A 25,227-nucleotide genomic window follows, 5' to 3' on the forward strand; every position below is an offset into this window, starting at 1 on the left:
ACAATTCACAAGAAAGGCGACAGGGAGGACCCGGCAAATATTACAGGCCGATTAGCCTAATCGATGCCGTCCAAAAAATAGTTGGCACGGTCATTATAAATAGAGTAAATACGTGGCTAGAGGGAGGGAACATCTTGTCCCATTTCCAGGCGGGATTTCGAAAGAACGTGGGCACAATGGACCAGGTATTTAGGTTTTGGGCAACATATTGGAAAACTGTAACCATCAAGAGGGGGAACCTATACCTGGCCTTTATTGATTTAAAGAGCGCTTTCGATTTGGTGCCCCGTGATAAACTCTGGAGGGTGCTGCTGGATATGGGGTTCCCGTGGTACCTGCTAGAGTTTACAGTCAAACTCCATCAAGACAACTACGCCAAGATTAGATGTGGCAGGCAGGGTCAGCTAACAGGGAAGGTGTCTGTGAATAGAGGAGAACGCCTGGGCTGTGTGATGGCCCCGACATTGTTCTCCCTCTTTGCTAATGGGGTGGTGGACCATTTGAGGGAGGACAATGCCGATGCCCCGGTCCTGGCGGGAGAAAAAACACCTACACTCCTCTTTGCAGACGATACGCTTTTGCTGTCCAAAACTCCCTCCGGACTCCAGAAACTGCTGAATAGATTTCATTTGTTCTGTGAGGAATGCGGGCTGACCATCAACACATCTAAAACTAAGCTAATGGTCTTGCCCCCCTCAAAAAAGGCAAATAAAATGAATATTACCCTTGATGGGACACCCCTGGAAGTGGTGAAGAATTTTGATTACCTGGGAATTAGATTAAAAAAACAAAATGAAATGGGATTCCCACATCTCCAAGATGTTGATAAATCTGAAGAGAGTGTCTGGCGCTATTTTTAGGAGTCAGCGTATGTCTGCAAGAAGGCCTATAGCCCCTGCCCTTGCAGTATACGAAGGAAAGGTGCTGGCCTCCGCAGTTTACGGGTCCGAATTATGGGGTAGTGAAAATGTAACAGACCTGACTAGAGCTGAAAATAAGTTCATAAGGGACCTAGTCTCTCTCCACACTTCAACCCCATTGAAGCCACTCTTTCATGATATGGGCAAACGCTCGATAGCAGATATAGTTCGTCTCCGCCCTCTGCTGTTCTGGGTGCGCCTGCGGAGGACCCCAGAACTAGCAAATTACGCACTGGTGATGGACGAACTTATCGCACTAAATGGTGCGAATAAGATCCAGTGGTTAACCAAACTCAGACAGATGGTCACAAAGTTGGGACTGGCGGGATTTTGGACCACGCAGTCCCCTCCACCAAAACAAGTAATCAAGAAAATCTACTGGGAGTGGGTTCAGACAGAGGAATTTAGGAGCACAAAGTGGGGAGCCCTAACCGTTCAATTCCTAGAGCATAAGCCCATTAGGAGGTTTGAACCTCTTTTAGACTTTATTAAAAAACCAATAGATAGAGCAATCTTCTAAAAAATGAGATATGGGACACTTCCACTCAACAAATTCGTGGAGGGCTGGAAAGTAAGTCGGGCTCCATACGGCACCTGTCCAAGCTGCCCATGTAAGATTGAATCCTTACCGCACTTTTTGTTTGGATGTAAAGCATACAAGAAAGCGAGAGCAAAATGGTTGAAACCAGTTTGCATGATGTTAGAGGTGAGAGATTTTAGGGTTGCTCTTCGCATTCTCTTAACTGATACAACTTCTTTAGTTGTTGTATGTGGAGTTGCTAAATACTTATCAAGTGCCTGGCTTACCCGCTCCAAGTTGATAAACTGCAATAATGTATAGAGCACGCAGGAGCAGAATCTCTGTATGTGTATTACTGTTACTGAATGTGAGATTGTTAAAATATTTGTTCTTAACTTGTATATAGATATTTTTACTGTCTTTTAATTGTATTTTATCTCATGAAATAGCTATTAATTGTCCTCTTTACCAAAATGTATGTACTTTTATGATATTCATATCGAATAAAGTATAAGAATGAGATTTTACCGGTTCCATGTTTAAATATCGATAACAAAAATATAGTTAACAAAAATATCGATGTAAAAATATCGATTACAAAAATATCGACTCCCTATACTTAAACAGGTAAGTACAATAATATTGACTCAAAAATATAGATGTAAAAAATATCGACTTTAAAAAATAACATAACTTAAATTAAATAATTAAATAATATTAATATTATTAACAAAATTAATTGGGCTGGGGCCAGGGTACGGTTTGGTAACAAGGGCGAGTGCACCTCTAAATTTGATATAAAAAAGGGAGTGAGACAGGGATGTATACTTGCACCATTCTTTTTAATTTATATATAAACAGTGTAGCCTCTCATCTCACTGAAGATCAGCAGGATTCCCCCAAAATTAGGAACACCTCAGTCCCCATTTTATTATATGCAGACAATGCAGTAATTATGGCACGGACCCAAGTCGGCCTCCAAAGATCGCTCACTAGATTTTCACAGTACATGAGTGCTAGAGGTCTAAAAATAAATATAAGCAAGACTTTCACTATGTGCTGTACTACGAAGAGGACTCCTTCATGTAAAATCTTCCTTTCAGACACAAAAATAGATACAACTGACACATTTTCTTACCTGGGTATTAACTTTGACAAAAGGGGGACCTGGTCTTCGGCAGCCCGGGCTAGAAAATTGGCTTTCCCACGAGCAATCGGGGCTGTCTGAAATTTTGCTAATAAGCTGGGGGGGTCGTCCGGTCCCAGTACTTGTGGACATATACAAATCTAAATGTGTGTCCACGGCGATATATGGTGCAGGCATATGGGGGAAAAAAGGAAACTCACAACTTACAGCTTTGTGAGAATGCATTCCTCCGCTACTTATTAGCTGTGTGTGCCATCAAGAACCAAGTCTACATTATATCTCAGACCTTATTAAAGTTAATCCCATCCTATTGTGGCACAAGGTGTGGTCAACTGATGAGACAGGCCTAAATAGAGATGTAATTGCGGATTGTCTTAACTTAGAGGGGGTCTCAAGGATCCCCTGGATTATGTATGTAAAGAGATTCCTAGTTGACATTGGACATTCGGAATATTTTGCCTCCCCGAATTGCTTAGCGACTGTTTCAAGGAAGAAGTTGAAAGAAACCTGCTTGCACGTCTTAGAGAATAAACGATGATTCTTCAAGGACAGGGCATTTTGCAAAATTTTACTCAGGTGCAAAGTTGTTATTCTCGCATGCTACTCACACGATTCAGGGGGGACCTTTTTTAGATTGGTCACCTTTCCCGATTTAAATTGCTGGTCTAAAAACTTGACATTATGAACCCGTGACGATGTTTCTGTTCAATCCACGTTACATTGCATACTTTTTTGCAAATTCTATACCTTGCCAAGGAAAAGATTTTTAATTCCAGTGTTAAGAAAGTGAGGTTTGAGACAATGTAGGACAGCGTTTATGAGACTGCAAATGCTGGAAGATGAATTGATTATGTACCTCGTGTCATCATTCCTAAAAACTATAATTAGATCTAGGACCTCAATGAATTGACTTAATATAAACTTCCAAATCACTGTAACTCTTCCTTTTAAATGTATTTTATCCTTAATCTTTTATTATACGTGGAGAATTGTGGCTCAATGGTTAGAGCGGCAGACCCTGATGCAGAGGTCTAGCCTGGGACCAGGGTTCAATTCCCGCCTCGGCGGGTCTTGGGCTCAATTTCCTCAGACCTGATAATTCTCGCCTCGGTGCCTATTCTAATCATGGGTCCCACTCTGCAACTCTGGGCAATAGCTTGCTTAATCGCCACAATGGCCCCCGCAACGCTAGGATGCCTGGCTTCACCTTGGGGGTGCCCAGGAGTGGGCACTTCACAGGGAAAAGCCAGGAAGGGTTCCACAGCGGTATTCGTACAAGCGCCGAGATACCCCAGCTGGGGTCGATTCGTGCGCTATACAAGTACACTACATTTACATTTACTCACATGAATTAAGATGTAAATGTATATTTACTGTTTTTATTGTGCTTTTATGGTTTTTATAATCAAAATCGAATAAAGCTGTTTTTGACTTTTTGACTAACAAAATAAATTAAATTAAATGTATATTTTAACTAATTATTACAAATAAACTTAATTTAATAAATATAAACGCAAAAAATGTGTACATATACTTATATTTACTTAAATACATGGTATTGGCTAATATGTTTATTTAATTTTATTTAATTTCTAAACTTTAATAATGATATAAAAATAAAATAAACACATATAAAGCATTTTAAATACAATGAAATATTCTATATTTAATTAACACATTAAACTATAAAAAATACATAAATTTAATAACAAAATAAAAACATTAGTAGTTAAAACATTGGATAGCGAAGGGGTCAAAATTACTATTCCCACTCCAGTGAGTGCAACAGTACGGAAAGCGCTAGATAGCATAGGGGTAAAAATTACTATTCCCACTCCAGTGAGTGCATGAGTAGAGAAAACGTTGGATAGCATAGGGGTAAAAATTACTATTCCCACTCCAGTGAGTGCAAAAGTAGGGAAAGCGCTGGATAGCAGAGGCGTAAAAATTACTTTTCCCACTCCAGAGAGTGCAACTGTAGGGAAAGTGTTGGATAGCGTAGGGTTAAAAATTACTATTCCCACTCCAGGGAGTGCAACAGTAGGGAACGCTTTGGATAGCATAGGGGTAAAAATTACTATTCCCACCTCCAGTGAGTGCAACAGTAGGGAAAGCGCTGGGTAGCATAGGGGTAAAAATTACTATTCCCACTCCAGTGAGGGCAAGAGTAGGGAAAGCATTGGATAGTGTAGGGGTAAAAATTACTATTCCCACTCCAGAGAGTGCAACAGTAGGGAAAGAGTTGGATAGCATAGGGGTAAAAGTTACTATTCCCACTCCACAGAGTGCAACAGTAGGAAAAGCATTGGATAGCGGAGGGGTAAAAATTACTATTCCCACTCCAGTGAGTGCAATAGTAGGGAAAGCGCTGGATCCCAAAACAATAAAAAACGAAATGATCAACATATTTATTACATTTAATTTCCAATATAAAAATAATTAATATATTAATATTAACAAAGATGTTAACATATAATTAATTACACATTATTTAAAACTATAATATCCACAACACACACCTACAATCAATTACACAATTACATTTAATATTTACTAATTAATTAATGAAAATTAATGTATTATTTATTAATTAATCAATAAAAAATGAACTACTTACCAGCTTTTAACACCATATACACATATAAACATCACAACACACACCTAAAATTAATTACACAATTAATAATTACTAATTATTTAATGGTAATCAATTTTAAAAGTATTTAATAATTAATCAATAAAAAATTAATTACTTACCACCCTTCACACCATTTAAACATATAAACTCCACAAAACACACCTAAAATAATTAAATAATTAACATAATTAAATATTAATTGACTAATTGAAATTAATTAACAACTAATTATTAAACTATTAATAATAAATTAACACATTAATTAAACAATTATTTTATATAATTAAATTACTTCCCACCCTATTCTCCTATAAACCCACAACCCGCTACGGAACTAATAACGCAAAATTAAACCTAAAATAAATTAATAACTAGTACAATTCTAAAACATATACTAAAATGACGAACAATTTTCATTGAAAACACTAAAATACATAACATTATTAATAGATCGATATTTTTGTAAACGATATTTTTGTAAACGATATTTATTTCAACTATATTTTTGTAATCGATATTATTTACCTGTCAGTCGATATTCTTGTCAACTATATTCTTGTTGTCGATATTTCTTCCAAACCATATTTCTGCGGCAATATTAATGTCCCACGATATTTCTCTGTCGATATTTCTGCTCTGCACCCATTTTACCAGTATGTCTTGATAATAAAAAATATTTCATGCCAGTAATCTAGGTGAGGTGGCAATTTCGCTGGTAGTGCCATTGACAGAAACGTATGTGTAAGTTCAAGAAAGGACAACCCTTTTCATTCTTTGAAACTCAGTAACATGTCTGTTATGCAAACATTATTTCAGGCAAATTGCGGAATGCTTTTCAGTTTCAATGTAAACGCTCTTTTTTCTGCATTTTCTTGGGATGGCTATGGGAGTATATGATTATATGTCTTTCTCTTACAGATTTTGTGGTCCGGGACGATGGGTGGATTCAATTTAAAGACTCTCAATACTATTTCAGTGCTGAAGATATGCCAATGGAAAAGGCTCGGGAGTTTTGCAAGAAGAATTTTGGTGATCTTGTAGTTATCAATGGTGAAACTGAAAGAAAGTTTTTGTGGCGATACGTAAGTATTAATTTAATACTGTGACTATTAATTATCATTATGTTAAGTGCATTGCGCAATTCTTTCGTTTTAGATGGAGCCTTATTCCCAGGCCACCATAGATGGCCTCTTCCTGCCCCTGATTAATTTGATTCATGTATCCCTTCCAATTACCACGCTTTAGCGGTCAGTCTAACGCATTTTAGTGCTGGTGTCCACATCACCAAACTAAAATGCATTACTCACACATTTATAGCGCCCTGACCACCACTAGGACGAGGCACATTAAAGCCAGTCAGTCTGAGCTGCATACTTAGCTTACTAATTGGCTTGCTCTCTCTGCTGCCGTGATGAATTAAAAAAACTATTGCTTCATTCTGTGCCACGCTTGTCCCTGAATTTCTAGCACTAGTTACCTGAATTTTTAGTCAAGGGACACAGCCACTGCAAGCCGGAGCCCAGCCTTTGTTTTTGGAACACGTGGTCTTTCAGACACTTTCAGACAGGGCTGAGCAATGTGAAAGTAAAATATAGAAACAGACTGCCGCAGTGGCACATGTAGTGGTGGATAAGGTTGGTGCCCACTTTGTCGGCAAGCATCACCCTGTGACTCAGACCAGAGGAGACATGATTGGCCCATATGAGCAGATAGTTGACACAGAGGCGGCAGGGGACAGCTTTGATCTACCCCTTGCCGTGCCTGTCACTATAATATCATTATGCCACAGCTAACAACAGTTCATCTCAAACTAGCACCTTCTAACATCACATCGCATAACCCCTTCACCTGCTGTTGTTCTTCCTCAATTCCCGGCCTGGCTGCCGGTAGTGAGGATTCCTTATGGCAAGCCAAGGCCAGTGTCTTCTTGATACATGGGCACGCTGGGCAGTTGCCCTGGGGCACCACAAGCATAAGTCTCATTCACACTAGAATTTAAGACTCAATTTCTGTTAAACATTTTTGTTCTTGTAAATGGCTGTGTAGTCAGGGCCCAATACACTGCTTTGCCCGGGCCTATAATGCTGTTAAGACAGCCCCGGCCAGGACCCCACCACTTCAGCCTTCTGGGGGTGCTGCGACCACATACAAGAGACACTCCTGCAGGGCCCTGCCTCCGGCCCCCTGGATGAGCACACTGTTTCATGCAGCGCTACAAGACACCTACCTGCACTGCTCTGCATCAAAGGGCAGGATTATGCCATATTTAGCAATATATTGCACGTCCCTGTCCTCTCCTTGCTCTTGCACACCTTTGGCTGCCTATCGCCATTGCAGGCCCCCTTGCTTCATGGTGCAAGGGTCGCTGCAGGCAGGATTGTTTTTGGTGCAGGAAGGGACACTGGGACAGAGTAACACAAGGCAGTGAGTTGCTAAGCCTTGCGATACTCAATATTTATTGAGTCACGCAGGGCATGCAAGGTGCCCTTCAAGGGCTTGGTAAATCGCATTCTAGGTTTTACATAACCAAGATTTTTAGAGTACATCAAATGCCCATGAGTGTCAAGTCCCTATAGTCTCAGTAGTCCGATTTAACCAAGCAGCAGAATAACAGAGTTAAAAATTACTGAGAGATATCCCTACAAGGTGAACAGCCAAGTCTTTAAGGCTTTTCTAGACGGAAAATGCTGATTGATACAAGTTAGGTTGTTAGGAAGCAAGTTCCACAGCCGCGACTGAGAAAGCTCTGCCTCCCCATCTCTTCTTCCGAACTCTAGGCACTGTAACCAGGCTGAGGTGGGCTGAGTGAAGATTCTTTCCCAGGATATACCATTGAAACATTGGCTTAATTCCATCCGGCCTGGCCTGATAAAAGGCATTGTGTATTATGCAGAGGGCCTTGAACATGGTGCACTTTTTATCGGGAGACAATGCTGATCAAATAATACCTTGGATGCTTGCTGCTGTTTAGTGATGTCCAATGACATCTTGACTTGGGTGTTGTTATTAGTATACAGATAAAGAGCAATAGTGAATTCTTGATATATCCAACACCAGAGCCACTTGTTTTAATGCTGAGAGGGTGATAAAAGAGAAGATTTTCTTCAATATTTTGATCAGTCAAAAACAAGTTGAGGTGGTACGGTTAGCCTGCCAGTCTAGTGAGAGCTCCCTGTCAAGGATCACTCCTAAATTCTTGGCTTTCTCTGCAGGAGCTGAGCTGGTGCCTAGATTAATGTTCCAAATGGAGGCTGAGGTTCCAAAGAACAACACTGCAGTCTTCTGCCCATTAAGCTTCCTATGTATTTCAATTCACTCTGCTACAGCTGAAATACAATAGTTGAAGCTAGCTATGATAATTTCCGTGTCTTTACGGATTGACACAATGATCTGAGGGTCATTGGCATAGGAGACAGCTCATATCCCATAGGAGCAGATGATCCTAACAATTGGGGAGACATAGAGGTTATAAGGCACAGGGCTCAAGGATAAGCCCTGCGGCACCACACATTGGAATGGAGAATGCATCCGATTGGAATTGGTTCACCATCACTCTTTGGGATTTATCCTTGAGGAAGAGGGACAGTAGTTTTAGAGCCCTGTCTGTGATACCCATTTCCTGCAGGCAGTACTGGAGTGATCACTATCATAATGAGACAAACAGGCTAGAAAAGGAGGTGCAAAGTAGAAAGCAGGAGTTAAATAGGCCAATACCATTAAACATATACTGGTACACAGTATTCCAAAACGTTCACAATCTGTCATGGATAGAGCCACAATCCGTGTAAATAACGGCAACCTACCTACATGTCATCACGCATGCACCTGGATATCGAGGCAAAAGCAATACTTTCAACTGCAGGACCAAAATCTATCATAGCATGTACCAGCTCCAAGTCCCAGGTGAAGTGCTATTCTGATAGAAAGCACTAACTGCCACATAAATCAATACTACACAAAGAACTAGGGGAAAGATTCATCAAAGTTTCTCGTAACACAACACAGCAAGGCACCTTGCTGCACTGTATTGAAATAGAAAGAGCAGGAATATGCCATATTTAACATTATATGGCACATTTCTGCCCTCTCCTTGCACTTTTATCTGCCTAACACCCATGCAAGCACCCTAGTGTCATGGTGCAGGATAGTTTTTGTGCAGGAAGGGACACTTTCCAGCACAAAATATTCCTCTGAGGCTTTTCCTCATTCTATGTGTGCTGCAGAAAGAGTAGAAATGATGAGTAATAAAGATTTTTTTCCTTGTTATACCTCCCCTGGAAAGGTGTACCATTTTGAAGCATTCTCAGGTCTACCACTCATGGTAAAAATTGGAATGCGCAAAGTCCATGGGTGGATGTTTTAGAACACCCAGGCTCCACCCATGGGACACCTCCCTGGGCAGAGACACACAAGGCCTTGCGTTACTCCAGATTTACAAAGCACCACAGAGCCAAGCAAGGTGACCTTGCATGGCCTGGTAAATCTGACTTTAATGTTATGTTGACCTTGCTCTGTTTTGTGTGATACAAGCGCAATGCAACACTTTAATAAATATGGCCCAGGGCATCTTCAGTACCATTCTAGAGTCATTATCGACCCATGAGAATATATATAAGTTTCTTGTGGTGCTACACAGGAGGACAGATCACTAGGCTGGGCCTGAATGTGCATAAACAATTATTGGGTATATGCATCAAAGATCGGTAAAACGAGCCCTTATTAGCGAAAAATAAGGAATCGCTAATAAGGAGTCGCATACCGCGATGCATCAACAGATTCGGTATTTAATACTGAATCGCTATAAATCATTAAATATCCGGTAAACACGTTTGCGAGACACCAATTCAAAGATTAGCAAATACCGAATCGGTATTTGCGATTTCGGTAATAGCGATTCCGCTAAAAAAGAAAAGTTGCATCGGAAGCAAGCTGATGACATCACAACCAGGAAGCAACACAGCCCATGCTTCATTCAGTGCCCTGAGGAGCTCAGAGGAGGAGGCAGAGCACAGGAGCAGAGGATTGTGACAGTGAGAACACAAAACAAACTCAGAGCAGACTACCAGGATGGAGAAGGATGCACCTCAGAACAAGGAGGCACCCAGGAAGAGAAAACGAACGTTTTCAGATAAGGAACTCGAACTGCTCATCGAATGGGTGAGCAGCAAACATGACAGGCTGTTTGGGAGGCAGTCCCACAAAGTTCCAGAGGCAGAGAAGCGCAAATTATGGGTGCGCATTAAAGACAGAGTCAATGATGTAGGAGTCACCCACCGCAGCATAGACGATTTAAAGAAGAAGTGGTATGACCTCAGGAAGAGGGCAAAGGAGAGGATTGCCGAAAGGGTGAGGGATGCAGCTGGCACAGGAGGGGGAACATCCAACGTGACTCCAAACACAGCCCTTGAGGACCTCGTCGAGGCTACAATTGAGCCAGAAGCTGTTGTGGGGGTCACTCAATTGGACACATCGGCGCAGCAGCAGGAGGAGAAGGTAAGATGCATGCCAGCGCAGATATGCAGCGTGTTGTCCACCTATGCCCATCCCCCCAGGCCAATCACAGTGCATATGTAGCTGTGCCTAATGCATACCCCCTCACCAGCGTAATGCATCATGGGAGTTGTAGTCATATCATGAATGAGTGCATGTCTGACCCCTGATGTAATAGAAATGAAACCAGCTGCACATGGCCATATGTCAGTGCAAAATCTCCTTTATGTAATTGAAATTATGCAACACAGATACATCATGGCAAAATAATAACTATGCACTGTTTCACATACAGATGCATCACCCCTCGACTCAGATGACAGCCGACGCCTCGTCATCTCAGAGACACCAGTGGTGACAGATGCTGAGACCCCGCAGGGACCTGAACCCACAACACCACCATCACCGCCACCACCACCACGGCGGACATCACCACTCCCACCACCACGGCGGACATCACCACCACCACCACCACCACGGCGGACAACACCGCCACCACCACCACCGCGGCCAACTACACAGAGCCGCAGGGCAAATGTCCCCTCCCTGCAGGTGATGGAGTCAGAGCAGAGGCCAGCTGACACAATTGTCCTACGACAGACAGTCGTTGCTCCAACCACCAAAGCAGCAGCATGTGTCCGAGTCAGGCAGCGGGCCAGGCCCCTAGGTAGAGCTGTTGAGAGAGCAGATGATCCAGCACACGGATACGGAGTGGTGGAGACACGGATGCTGCATGTCCAGCGCCTGCAGGGGAGACACATGGGTGCAATTAACATCAACATTGCGAAACTGATAAACAAAATGGGCACCATGACAGACGCAATGCGCGAGATGACCACAGCCGTTGCTGAGGAACTTACACGTGCTGTAATTGCAGGCCAACAGAGCGAGCGCCGTAGGCATCGGCAGAACATGGTCCGTACTAATGCCACCAATAGAGCCATCACTAAGCTGTGCAACAGCACAGCTGTGCTGTCGCGCAGATCTGTGTCCCTGCAGGTCGATTTGGGCCATTATTGCGGAGATGTCGCAAAGTCCCTGGAGAGAGTGACCACTGCAGTGGAGCATCTGCAGTCTGGGACTTTCAGTGCCAGCAGTTTGGGAGGGGAGGAGGGGAGTGAGGCTGCTTCAAGCGTGAGCAGCGTCTCTGTGCCGGAGGCCAGCGAGAGGAGGCGCAGTGCTCGCAGCACCACAGCCACAGAAACACATGGCAGAGATGTGACCGAGTCACGGGACAGGAGGCTGGGGGTACGGGGCAGGCGCAAATAGCCATGATCCATTGGCTCCCTGGCCATGGTGACGTAACCATGGGCCAACTATACAGCAACATGTTACACCCGTGATGACAATGGACATGTTTACATTCGTTTATATGATTATGCGTCATGTTGGCGTATCATACATATGCACCTGACAGGTACTCATGTGCATTAAACAATTGCAAACATAAACATGTTGTGTTGGCTCTTTCATACCTGTCTCAGAAGTGATGTCTTTTGATGTATGTCCGCCTTCTTTGTCCCTCAGCTGTATTTGGTACGTGTGCCTGTTGGTGTTGGGGGGGGTTGCTGTGCCCGTAAGTCGTCCTCTCCGTCCACCTCTATTGGTATCCCCCTTCGTGTGGCAATGTTGTGCAGTAGGGCGCAGACTGCTATTATCCGGCAGCAAGTAACTGGGTCATACTGCAAGGCACCTCCTGTCTTGTGTAGTATCCGGAAGCGACTCTTGAGGATGCCAAAGGTTCGCTCTACCACATTCCTGGTACTGATATGTGCTGCATTGTAGCGCTGCTCCTGAGGTGTTGCAGGGTTGAGGTAGGAAGTGAGGAGATATTCACGCAAGGAGTAGGCGCTGTCACCTGCAGGGAGGGGAGCAAAGGGTTAGTTGCATGGATGCATTTACATATGTGAGGATGGTGTTCATTTGGAGGCATTTGTATGTACCGAGTAGGTGTCCCTCTCCAAATTCCCCGTTGATCAGGCCCCTGTGGATGCCACTGTGTCTGAATATGATGCGTCGTGGGTGCTTCCTGGGAATTGTGATACGATGTCCGTAATGATGTGCTTGGCATTGCACACAACCTGGACGTTGATGGAATGGTATGACTTCCGGTTGCGGTAGATGTATTGGTTGGCTGACGGGGAACAGATGGGGACATGGGTGCAATCCACGCACCCTATCACATGGGGGAATTGTGCCACCTGGTAGAACTCATGTTTGGTGCGATTCAACTGCTGTGGGGTTGTGGGGAAGGTAATGTGGTGATGTATCAATGTCAGCATGGCATCTAGGAAATTGCGGAAGAAGCGTGATAGTGCGCTTTGCGACACGCCTCCAGCTTCTGCTATGACCCCCTGGAAGCTTCCTGACGCCAGCATGTGCAGGCTGCATAGGACCTGGACATGGGCTAGGATGGCGTTGGTCCTATGGGTCTGGTGCTGCAGTAGTGGTTCAAGGTCGGCAATGAGGCTCATGATCATGGCCCTGTTGAGTCTGTACTTGTCATAGATCTGTTCCTCTGTCTGGCCCAGCAATGTGATGCGCACCCTGAAGACTCTGTGCTGCATCATCCTCCTGCTCTGTGCAAGGGTGTTGATTCTCCTCCTCCTGACAAGCACGTAGGGGGCAGCCATTTTGGAAGACCTACAGGTTCTCCAGAGGCATATTTGAAGGGTTTATGATTGGCTGCACCTGTGACAAGTGGGCACAGCCGTGACCCGTAACATTCAAGACACAACAACGAAAGAATGGTCAAAAGAGCAAAGAAAAGATCTGTCTGTGTACTTGTAGTCAGTGTTACAGACCTAAATTATTTTGAACACACCATTGCTTTTTACAATATTGCATTTTCATATTGCATAAGGGGTTTTTTGGTCGACGACGTTTCGATGCCGCCTTTAGATATAGCGTATACAAAGGAAGGGTTTGGCTTGTTCACAGTAAGGCCAAGCCTATAATAACAAAAACAACTGTATTTGCCAGTACTGAGACGTATTTGTTGTTTGTGGTACTCAGAAGAACTGAAATAAAACACGTTCTTCGCCTTGATTGATTCTTGATTTAATCTATTTATTTTTGATGCAAGCTTGTTTTCAATTATTTGAGCTGCAATTTTTTATTATTTGAACATTCAAAATTGAATACACAGGAGAAAGAAGGGAAAACAATCCTTTTTGTGTTATTTACATACATTTAGGGTGCAACATAGGAAGTGAATTCATAACATTCAGTCATACTCAGGCATACTTTGTGAAGACAATGTGGTGGGAACAAGGGGGAAAGGAAAAAATTAAATTAAATTAAATTGGTGATATAATGAAAGATTCCGATTAAAGTAAATCAATGGTTGTTAGCATTTAAATATATTTACAAATAGAACATTGACTGCTTTAAACAGGCCATCTGAACTGTATACTAATTGTACACTCTATTCTCATTTTTTATACAGATTGGCCTAATGTGATGTGGTCGACGCGTTTCGAGTTCCTTGGGGGGGAAACTCTCCTCAGGACCTCTATTTCGGTTCTGTAAGACATAATGGGTGAACTTGGCTTAGTGTTGTCTAAATGGACTGGTGTCCTTAGAATCAACAGAACAGGGGCGGTACGCTCTTACCTTGAATGGTCACTTCCTTTGATGTGAATTGTCACCAAACATGCTGTGAAAGAAATAGCACAGGATGGAATGAGTAACTCTGGACAGATGTGGCTAAAGTGTGTGTGCAGGTTTAGATCTTGGCTTTATTCTTACTTGGATGTTCCGGTTTCCAACCTCGAAGTAATATGCTGTTTTTTGATGCTTGGCTTATTCGCTAGGGGGGATCTGCGCGTCTGAAATGCAAAGGTGTGCAATTCACTGTTTGCTGGTGTCTGTTTGCGAAGTTTAAACAGTTCAACTTGATCGGTGTGCCAAACAGTCTTACCTTCCTTTACTAGAAGAAGCTATCTTCCTGGTTAATCAGGGCGTGAGGCGGCTGCGAGTAATCTGTAATAAACAAACATAGCGTGCATTGGTGTCAAGCGGTAGCTTTGGAACCGTTTGTTCTTTTGTGTTGAACGCGGTGCCCTGGCCGGTGTTGACGGGGAGGGGTAACTCTGTATGATGATAGCTGGTGTTCTAACGGGTTTCGCTAATCTAGCTTGCCTTTTGTAATGCTCGTTTACACCTTTGTTGAGTTTGAATTACCTTGTATTCTGGCTCTGCCGGTCCTTCGATCCGCTTTCTCCCAGGACTCAGCAGGATTCGGTGCAAAACGGCCAACGCACCTCTTGTAGAACACTTCTCGGAAAAAGGCCACAGTGAAAAAGACCTACTTTGGACAGTTGTAACCATCATCAAACCACCCCCCAGGGGAGTGGACATACCCAAATTGCTCAACAAAGAAGAACTCCATTGGATTCTGTAAACTAACAGCATTCGAAACGGTCTAAACCGTCTTGAAGACTGGACCTCCCTACTGTAATTTCTATTTTACATGAAAGTAGTATGCAAAAATGTATTCTCTCAAAGTCACATGCGCCGTCCTATGCACCCTTCACCTGTAGCTTCACCACTTTAAGATGGCCGCCCTGATTCCTCACACTCATCACTAGTCACTCAGCACCACAGTCCCTCCTCGCTGTTTGCCACCCACGAGGTTTTATGCACTGCTCCGCCGACCAGGAGCCATAACATATCGGACCGCAGTAACTGCCACAGTGCCCCCGAGGTTTGAAGTAAGTCACTCGCCTTTTTAAATTGCTTGCACTGTATATATGCCACGCTGCCCCCGGTCCAGGTAACTAACCCCAGCCTCGCCATTTTTCAGATTGAGTGATTGTGCTCGTACCCAGGCGGATCCAGAAACTCCTTTTTATCATTTGGAATTGGTAAATATGCTCACCCCCTTCACTCTTCACTCCCGGCTACTGCCTGCAAGGGCGTTTTGACTAATTGTCCATTTCTTTCTCCGTAGAAAGATCTTAAAAAACACTAATTGTATTAAGAATTCTTGGAACTACGAGAGTACAAAGCACGTATGTCTACCCTCACTCATTTCCCCTCATGCACTGCGCATGTGTTTCTATTTTCACGTAGATCTTGATATCAGTTTACATCTTGACGCAGCCGCCAACCTTGCATGCCCAGAGCAACCGCCCGCTCGCGAGCCTTAGCACTACGAGTTAACATATCCGGCCTCGCTCACCACGTCAGTCACTAATGATCCCGATCATTATATACACACGTTCCGGTAATACATCCTCACATATAGGACCGTCTGACTTATCATTTAGAGCCTTAAAGCTCCCGGTTATAGATCCATTGCCCCTCAAAACAATGGTTCACCATCACTCACTACTCCACTAGAACCCCTGTACACTTGCGCCGTTTTTAAACAAATTCGCCAAATTCCTTGTAATAAACACCTCTTCACTCGCCGCTTTTATCACTTCACTCAGCTCTTTTGAGGCTTAACTCATGGGTATTTTTTGTCTTTTCCTCACCCTTCTTCCCGTGTAATTATTTTGTGTAAAGTAATGTGACAAAAGTCATAGTGTTAATAATTCAAGTGTAAGACAACAATGGAAATTTGTGTCCTGATGATGATGCCCTATATCTAAAGGCGGCATCGAAACGTCGTCGACCAAAAAACCCCATATGCAATATGAAAATGCAATATTGTAAAAAGCAATGGTGTGTTCAAAATAATTTAAGTCTGTAACACTGACTACAGGTACACAGACAGATCTTTTCTTTGCTCTTTTGACCATTCTTTCGTTGTTGTGTCTTGAATGTTACGGGTCACGGCTGTGCCCGCTTGTCATTAATTGGTTCTCGCATCTTGTGAAATCCATTTGTACGCCAAAAATACATTTCTTGTCCGGCTGGACAAAAGACATATCACTTATCAAGTGTATGATTATTGCTTCTGTACATTATTCTGTCCAAAAATAGGGACCAATGTTTTGTGTAATATAACCCAAATGGACAGCATTTCCGCTGTCCGGATTACGATGCACGGTTTCCGACAGGCTTTCCATGCCTAGCTTTCCGAAATGGAAAGCCTGTTGGAAAGCATGTTTGGGGGCCACTAGCATGGCCCCTTCTTTTGCGACCTCTCCTTGGGGATCCCTGCACCCACACGTAGCAGGGATGAACACAACCTCCAATTTCCCTATGGGAGCTCATGTTATGAACGGTTTACAACCATAAACACATGCTCCCATAGGGAAATGTGGGAATGTGACCGCATGATGTGCAGTCGCATCGTAATTAGGTGGTCGGGATCGGGAAACTCTGACCGACATTGTAGTAAGTACCTTAGACTGGTCTGTTGAGATACAAACACTGACACTGGCTAATACAAACATTGACACTGGAACAGAAAGACAGTGACCAAATGACAGGGAATCGCTGGTACTTTCATAGGGGAACACTGGCGTAGGGAGACACTGAAAGAGTTACACTTAACTAGGGCACACATATTGGCATAATATGGACATCCTTGTGCAATTTGAATATATAGTTAGTACAACTAAAACGGATTTTGCCGCATTCTTTGCAGTTTTACTTAAAGGAAGTTGTACTACATAGGATCTATTTACAAACTCATGTAAGACTACATAAAACATACTACTAAAATGCAGCCACTATATAAGTGGCAACATTTGTAAAGTGTTCTAATTTTTGGGTAATTATATAACCTATTTCAATATTTGTGTTTTTCAGGCATTTTGTATATAGCTAATATCAACTAATATTTAGTTCTGGACTGTTAGCACCGACAGCCTTAGGCCAACTTTTTGCCTGCCTTCGTCCATAGATCTGATCTGGGTTTTGCTGGTATTAGGACTGTGCTAAAGTGATTGTGCTCTCACCTAAACATTCTAATATTTGTTCATCCCCAATTGGCATATTTATTTTAATTGTAAGTCTCTAGTAAAGAGGCACCCCTTGTACCCATGGTCTGTACACTAAATGCTACTAGTGGGCCTGAAGGACTGAATGTGCTGCCCACTTAAGTAGCCCTTTAACTATGCCTCAGGCATGCCTTTGCTAGCCTGTGTGTGAAGTTTATTTTGCCATATCGACTTGGCAAACCATCCTTTTGCTAGTCCCAAACCTTCCATTTTTAAGTTTCACTTTAAGAAATTATTGTTTTTAATGTAAACCTAAAAGGGACTTACATCTGCCTCCTCTCTTTTCCTGACTTCTCATTGGTTCCTGTGTGTGCCACTTACTTTTCCTCAATTTTGTTGAGCCCTAGCATATTTTCCTGCATTTACCAATGGTTGTTCCTCGTCTGGTTCTCTTATCAGTTTCCCGCAGCCAAAATACTGTTAACATCCTCTTTGGTAGAACAATTTTTTCATAAAGTGTTGCCTTTTGCTCTTGCATCATATTTGAACAACAATTTATCACTTGGAGAGATTAAGTGATTTACCTAGAATTACAGGATGTTGCACGGCGCCACCGAGACTCAAACTGGGATCCCCAGCTCTCGAGTCAGCAGCTCTGGCTGCTGCACCACAACCTCTGCACTCCACTGTTTTTTGTCAGGGACTCTTATCTTCTCCCGGACGATGATTGATGAAAACAACACTTTATTCATTACATAAACAAAACTGATGCATTACCAATGTTTGGTATACATATAAGTCACCCCTTCATGGGATAGCTGACTGGCATCCTGATCTGAAGTCTCAGGGTTATATTTGCCCTTCCAACCAGCCTGCTCCTACACCTGGACTCTGCAATCCATGGGTCTTCCATGCCAAGTAGTGCCACCTCAGTTCTGGACCCTTGGAAGTGGGCCTAAGGTGTTTGCTCCAGCGGAACCAACACATTTTCTGCTCTGAGGACAGAATCAACACATCAACACTGTTACACGAACAGCACGGATGCATTCCCTTCAGAAGCACTGCATTGCCCTTGGAACTGAAGCTTCGGAACTGATGCATCACTGCTGCTGTGTGGAGAAATTTGCTCCATCTCCTCTTCAACGTGGAGAAATCTGGCGCTTCTCCTTCTGAAACGTAGCATCTCAGAACCGGCACATCACCTTCAGAATTGATGCATCACCGCCGCTGTTGCCTGGAGAAAATCGACACAATTCCCCTGCTGTGGGGTTGGCACCAAATGCATCGCTTGGCTGCACCCCATATCTTCATTGACGCAACTGGGGTTAAGGTACTTTTGTTCAGCGGGACTCACTGCGTCCCTGGCTTCAGCCCGTGCTCCATCGTGGTCGGCATCAACTTTTGACTGTCCCGGTCCGGCGCGACCAGATATTTCACAGCATCGCTTATTGCTTCTAAGTGCTATTTTACAGTTAATTCTTTAAAAATTATTGACGCAAGTCCTACTTATTGGGTTTTTATTGTTTTAATCTTGTTTTATTTATTAAATTAGGTTCTATTTTTCTTACCTGGGTAGGTACCTTTTTGTGTGATGTTTTCACTGTTTTACTGTCTGGAGTAGTGCACAAATATTTTACACGCTGTTCTAAGTTAAGTCTGACTTGGTCTGTGCCAAACTACCAGAGGATGAGCAAAAGTTAATTTAGTTTTGCCTGACACTTACCCTGACTAGGATTGAGGCTGTTGTTTAGCTAAGGGTTACAGCAGCATCAACTTTACGGACCCACAGTTGGCTGGCTTTTTGCTTTATATAGTTTGACTTGTTTTGAAAGAGCAAAGGGTAACAGTAAGGCAGTTCCTCTTGGAAACGTTTATATGCCCAGTGTTGGTGTGCCCCATGGACCAGCCATACCTCCATCACCCAAGGGCAGACCATTTAATATCATGACCCATACTCGATTTACCCTTTTTCAGCAGGTTGATTGAGATACGAATCTAAGCAGGAATCGTCATTTAGTGTTAAATGACCAGAATTGTGGCTGTTGTTTAGATAAGGGTTACAGCCCCAGTCAATCAACAACCCAATTTCTAACATGGACCAAATATTAATTAAGTAAATAAAATTAGCAACATTTTGCAAAATTTCCTTTGATGCGAATTTGTGTAATTTATACAGGAGATGGCTTTGAACAGATACAATCTTAGTTGGGTGGTTAAACTGCAGCCAACAGGTCCTGCTTTAACCAGCCACCAGTGTCCTGCCAGTACCTTTCCTGAGGTTTTTTAAGGTTTTCCCTGAAAGATACATGCAAACAACAGTCTACATAATTGTGTTTCATTTACATGAGAGTTCTCTAAATTCTTTGCACAGGTTCTCCAACACCTACTTATATTTGTATTGAGATTTAAACACCACAAAGCCATAATCATGGCATCCGTCTACAAGTACCTAGAAATCCCTCAGTAAGAAATGTATTTAGTTTTAAGGATCTGATCTTTGAGGGGCACTTCTCCCTCCCACTAATTTTCAATTACAATTGATCAATGATTGCTAAGTTACAAGCTCAGTTAAAATGTATGTATTAATGCAATATTATGGAGTGAAAAAGCAGAGTGACTTTTAACCTATGTATTAATTAAAATTCTTTTGTTGCAACATTTTATTTGTGCCGTAGGCCATGAGGAAAAAGAACAAGGATTCTTATTTTATCGGTTTACTTTTGGGACTGGATAAAAGGTTTAAGTAAGTAAATTACAAGTTTCTTGTTTTGAGGCAATTAAAGCAATTTCTTTCAAGACTGAACTGTTTAAATAATATGCATGGTCAGAGTTTTCTCAAATCAGCATGTTCTGATCTATTTAGGTATTTGTGATTTGTAGACAGTCTCAGCATGATGGGAAGTAAAGAGGAGGTGACAGTGGACGAGTGAAGGGTGAGATGAAAGATAGTAACGAGGGGCAAATTTAGAAGGATGTAATCATGTAGTAACACAACAGATATCGTAAAAGAAATGCCCCTTAGCATATAGTAGAACGCATTTGAACAGATCCGGGAAGAGAGACAATTTGAGGAGCAGAAGCAGAAGAAATCACAGATCTCACTCATTTAGTTGGAGTTGAAAGGGAAGTCTTGTATGCTTATTTGAAGATGCTAACATGTACTAGATGGATATCTAAGTTTCGGTGACTCACTGAATGAGGCAGATACATTTGAACTGCTCAAGATACATTTAATAGATGCAAAGTTCCCAGGGTCTTTATTCTTGTAGATGCGGAAAAAAAGGAAGGGTAATCTCCTGTACTAGATGGAAATAAGACACAACTGCAGGCCAAAAACTCGCAAATAAAGGCAATAGCAATCTGTCTGAGAAAAATGGCAAATAATGAGCACCGATTGACAAGACAGTCAATCACCAACCCAGCAAACCGAAGTAAAGGTCACCAATAAGAGTATTCAAAATTAGAATCTTAAAATCTACTTTTTCCATTGTTTTCAAAGGTAGGGATTGTAAAGCCCTAAGAACTGAAGGCAGATTGACAAGAAACTAACGCAGCACGCATTGAAAGAGGAGGGAAACGAGGAGAAATTAAAACATTTCTCCTCGTTGCACCTCGCTACACCATCCTTAGGGTGGTGTAGCATTCTGAGGCATTTCCAGCTTTACGATTGCTTGTAAATCTGGAAATGCATCAGTGGGCATGGTTGTTGCATGGGAACACCCACAGGAAAACCCATGTTACCCCCCTAACATTCAAAGTGTTGCTTGAAAAGGGGCGATATTAACAAGCACATGTAAAGCCATGCAGGGTGGCTTTACGTGTGCTTGTAAATGTCACGCAGCAAGTTGGACAGCCTGTGCTTCATGCAACGTGATGCACCGGAGGCTCATGGAGCTTGTAAATCTGCCCCTCAAAGAAAATCCCAAGAAGGGGCAAACGCCTTCACAAAAGTTGTCCAAAGAGAAACATAATTTGAATGACATGCTTCCAATTCACAAGTACTGACAGGACCTACCCCTGGTGCTCCGACGGCTGCAATGGCTTCCAAATTGTACCCTACAACTGAAGGCTGCTAAAGCCAGATCAAAACCCTACTAAAGGCATTGTAAAAACTATCTAGGTTCACACCTACAAGGGTTCAAAGAATGAACTTGATACCAGAAGGAAAATAACAGCCGGTGGTGATATGAGACTTCAGAGACAAGATTCCTGAATGGATACTGCTAACTCTGCAGAGAGGCCTAATTGCTGTCTGTAAAACCCTCCTTTCAGCTTCCAAAAAGGCTAACAAAGCTTCTCTACAGAAGCCTGAAACAGAAGCTTATTCCTTGGGGGATTAGAATCTGGGGGAAGATCCACTGAATCTACTGCTGGGCAAGAGTTAACTGTCTCAGTAGAGGAAAACAAGACATGTATGGTCAACAAGGAACAACTAGGATTACTTCTACTTTTTCTCTGGAAGCACAACAGAAACCTGCCTGCAGTGACGCAGACTGGCAGGAGACAGGGGAACTTCCTGGAGCGCCACGTCAGGGCTTGAAGGAGGACACAACCACCGACGCATGGGATTCTTGAGCAGCATTCCCTTCTCGCCTGGTTTTGGACTTCTAGTCCTAAGGTCAAATAGAGAACGATTTACAATTAAAAAATAAATGTATTCATTTGATGAGCAAAACTCTTAACAACCCTAACTGTGATGCCTTGTGTATAAAGACATAATCACTTTCTAGGGGTAACAGTCCCAAATGGGAGGAAGGGGAATATGTTGTCATCAACCTTATGGATCCACAGTTGGCTGGCGTCTTGCTTTAAATAGATTGACATGTTTTGAGATGGAAAAGGGTAACATTAAGGCAGTTCATCTTGGATACTTTTATAGGTCAAGTATTGCTGTTCCCCATGGACCAGCCATACTGCTATTTCCTATCCACAGACCATTTATTATCATGATCCATAATTGATTTACCCCTTGGAGCAGGTTGATTAAGATACAAATCTAAACAGGAATCGGAATTTAGCGCTGCATGATCAGGAACAATTGTTCAGGACAGAAACTAGGGGTTTAGGGCCAGATGTAGGTAGGCTTTTACCGGGTGGTAACGGCCGAATTCGGCCGTTACCACCCGGTAAAAGCAATTTGACATGTAGGGCCCTGTAATTTACAGACTCGGTAAATTTACCGGTAGGTAAATTTACCGAGTATGTAAAATACCGAGTCGGTATCATTACTGATTCCGGACAATTGGTATGTAGGTGGGACTCTTCTGAGTCCCACAAGCAGTACCACATCGGTATTTTACCATCAAATACTACTTGATGGTAAAATACCGTTTCTGGTGTGCATGCACATGTGTGCATGCACACCTATGCCATATGACAGGCAGACCTGCCCTTAGGGCAGGTATGCCTGCCACATGGCACCCGAGCCTCTTTTGGGGGTGCCAGAGGGTGTCAAAGTGACACCCCCTGCACCCTTGTGACAGTCGGTATTTTCCGATGTGGTAAATACCGACCGGTATATGCCCAATCAATCCTATGGGCTTCAAAGCCCATAGGAATGCATGGGCATTAACTGGTCGGTATTTACCACATCGGAAATTACCGACTGTTTCCGATTCGGTAATTGCACATCTGCAATTACCTACATCTCGGTATTTTTATTTTCCGACCTCTTAAATACCGAGTCGGTGTGACTCGGTATTTAAGAGGTCGGTAAATAAAAATTACCTACATCTGGCCCTTAGTGTCTAGAGAAATGGTGTCCTCAACTACCTGCTCTATACCAAGGGGCAGTTAGACAACAAGATACATCATTTTCTTGTTTTCATGCCAAACGAGATCATACTGAAACAGATGACTGTGTTGTACTAATGGCTAAAAACTCAATCCTTAATTACACAGATGCTGACTTCGAACTGGCACAAGTAGGCACAGTGGCAAGTTCTAATTTGCAAACTTTTTTATCTGTGTCGGATCTTAATTTATTATTTTTGAATAAGGCCAGTACTGGCTGCAAATTGAATGATGGCAATTGGCAAAATCTGATTGCTGGATACCTTATTGTACACCTTTAGGAGAAATGGATTGTGTAACAGTACATACATTGATAGATTTTGCTCTCCAATGACATCGGCCACTCCTTCAAGATCAGGACATCATATTGGCAGTATTTTAACCCTAGTCTATGTCTCCCCCCTGGGTAGATCAATCAAATCCTTCCTTAACTCACCCCACTTTCAAGTTATCTGTTTGTCTCTTTGGTAAATCGGTCTATTCTTCTAATTAATTTCTATCATAATAACTTTAAGTACAATAATACTGCTATTGCTGATTCACTTGCCTCAGTGCTAAGCATGGTACTTGATAAACTAAAGGAGGGTTTTGTTATAATATGGGGAGGTGATTTTAATAGCAGATTGTGCTCCATTTCAAGGAATGTCGGGTGTGGTATATTGGGATACGATAATGTTCATCACCTACATTTTAAACACAGTCCATGTGGGGATATTTTTATTAGGATTATGAATAGGTAGGCAGGACCTTACAATGACCTTTTACAATCCTGTACAGACTTGGAGCTGATTCAATTGATTAAAGAGCCCACACACAAGGGGATCATATACTGGATTGGATTTTCGCCAGCAATAACTCCCTAGAAGTGGAAAATGTCTTGCCAGTGGCCTGGTCCGACCACCACTTGGTCAAGTTCGGTGTGTACAATCCCAGGCAGAATGGTCCTGCCACTAGGGTGGCTAGGAGTTTTTTAAGTAGGGACTGGAAAGGTCTGCTGAAGAAGGCAATAGCTTGCCCAGTGTCCCACCTAGTAGGGTCCTTTGACCCGGAAAAATAGGTGGAGGATAACTTTGCAGCCTTTTGTCTACACATTAATGACAAACTCGATCAGATTGTCCCTCTAAAAATGGTGAAAAAGGTAGGCAAACCTTCTGTTCCATGGTACAGTGATAAACTTCAAAATCTAAAACTGGGATGTAGACAGGCAGGAAGGATGTGGAGGAGGGGGTATTCAGATATGGACAAGAACCGCTTGGAAGGAGAAAGTTCGAAGCTATAAGAAAGTAATTGTCTCTGCTTAAGCTGAATATCTCACTGATATCATCTTGAAGGCTCCTAACAGCACAAAGAGTATTTTTAAAGTTGTAAATGATATCGCTAGCCCTGAATGAACAACAAATAAGGTGGCTCCTACACAAGAACTTTGTGATAGATTGTCTAACTTCTTTGAAGATAAGATCTGTAAAATTGTCGAAAGGCTGAAAGTGGTCAACACTGAGGCCAGGGTTAATGGGTTACCATTAGACCTGCTTGAAACCAGTGAAGGGGTGAATAAACCACCGGCCCAGAGGACCCTTTTAGATCACTTCACTATCCCTTCTGAGGAGGACTTCACTATTAAAGCTCTAGGTGTCTCATCAGGGTCGCCCTTGGACCCTCTCCCACATAAGGTTTGGAAGAGCTGGGCGCTGAACTTTTTCCACCCCTGAGGCAGCTGTGTAGTCAATCTCTGTGTAGTGGGTTGGTACCATCCTGCTGGAAACAGACAGTCATATCTCATTTTGAAAAAAACGTCACTTGACCAAGTGTGCCTTAATAGCTCTAAGCAAATATCTCTCCTACCGTATCCTGTAAAGATCATTGAGTGTCTGGTTAGCAAG

General features: G+C 42.7%; 1 protein-coding gene across 1 annotated transcript in view; it reads left to right on the plus strand.

Moving 5' to 3' along the window:
* LOC144784640 (macrophage mannose receptor 1-like) overlaps nt 1-25,227 on the plus strand; it is a 765,034-nt gene that overhangs the window by 448,538 nt on the left and 291,269 nt on the right. Inside the window, exons 17-18 of the mRNA XM_078663569.1 lie at nt 6,144-6,307; nt 20,230-20,297. Of these exons, the coding sequence (XP_078519695.1) occupies nt 6,144-6,307; nt 20,230-20,297 (232 nt within the window). The remainder of the gene's footprint in view (nt 1-6,143; nt 6,308-20,229; nt 20,298-25,227) is intronic.

The sequence above is a fragment of the Lissotriton helveticus genome, chromosome 10 (assembly GCF_964261635.1).
Source record: "Lissotriton helveticus chromosome 10, aLisHel1.1, whole genome shotgun sequence".
Lineage (NCBI taxonomy): Eukaryota > Metazoa > Chordata > Amphibia > Caudata > Salamandridae > Lissotriton > Lissotriton helveticus.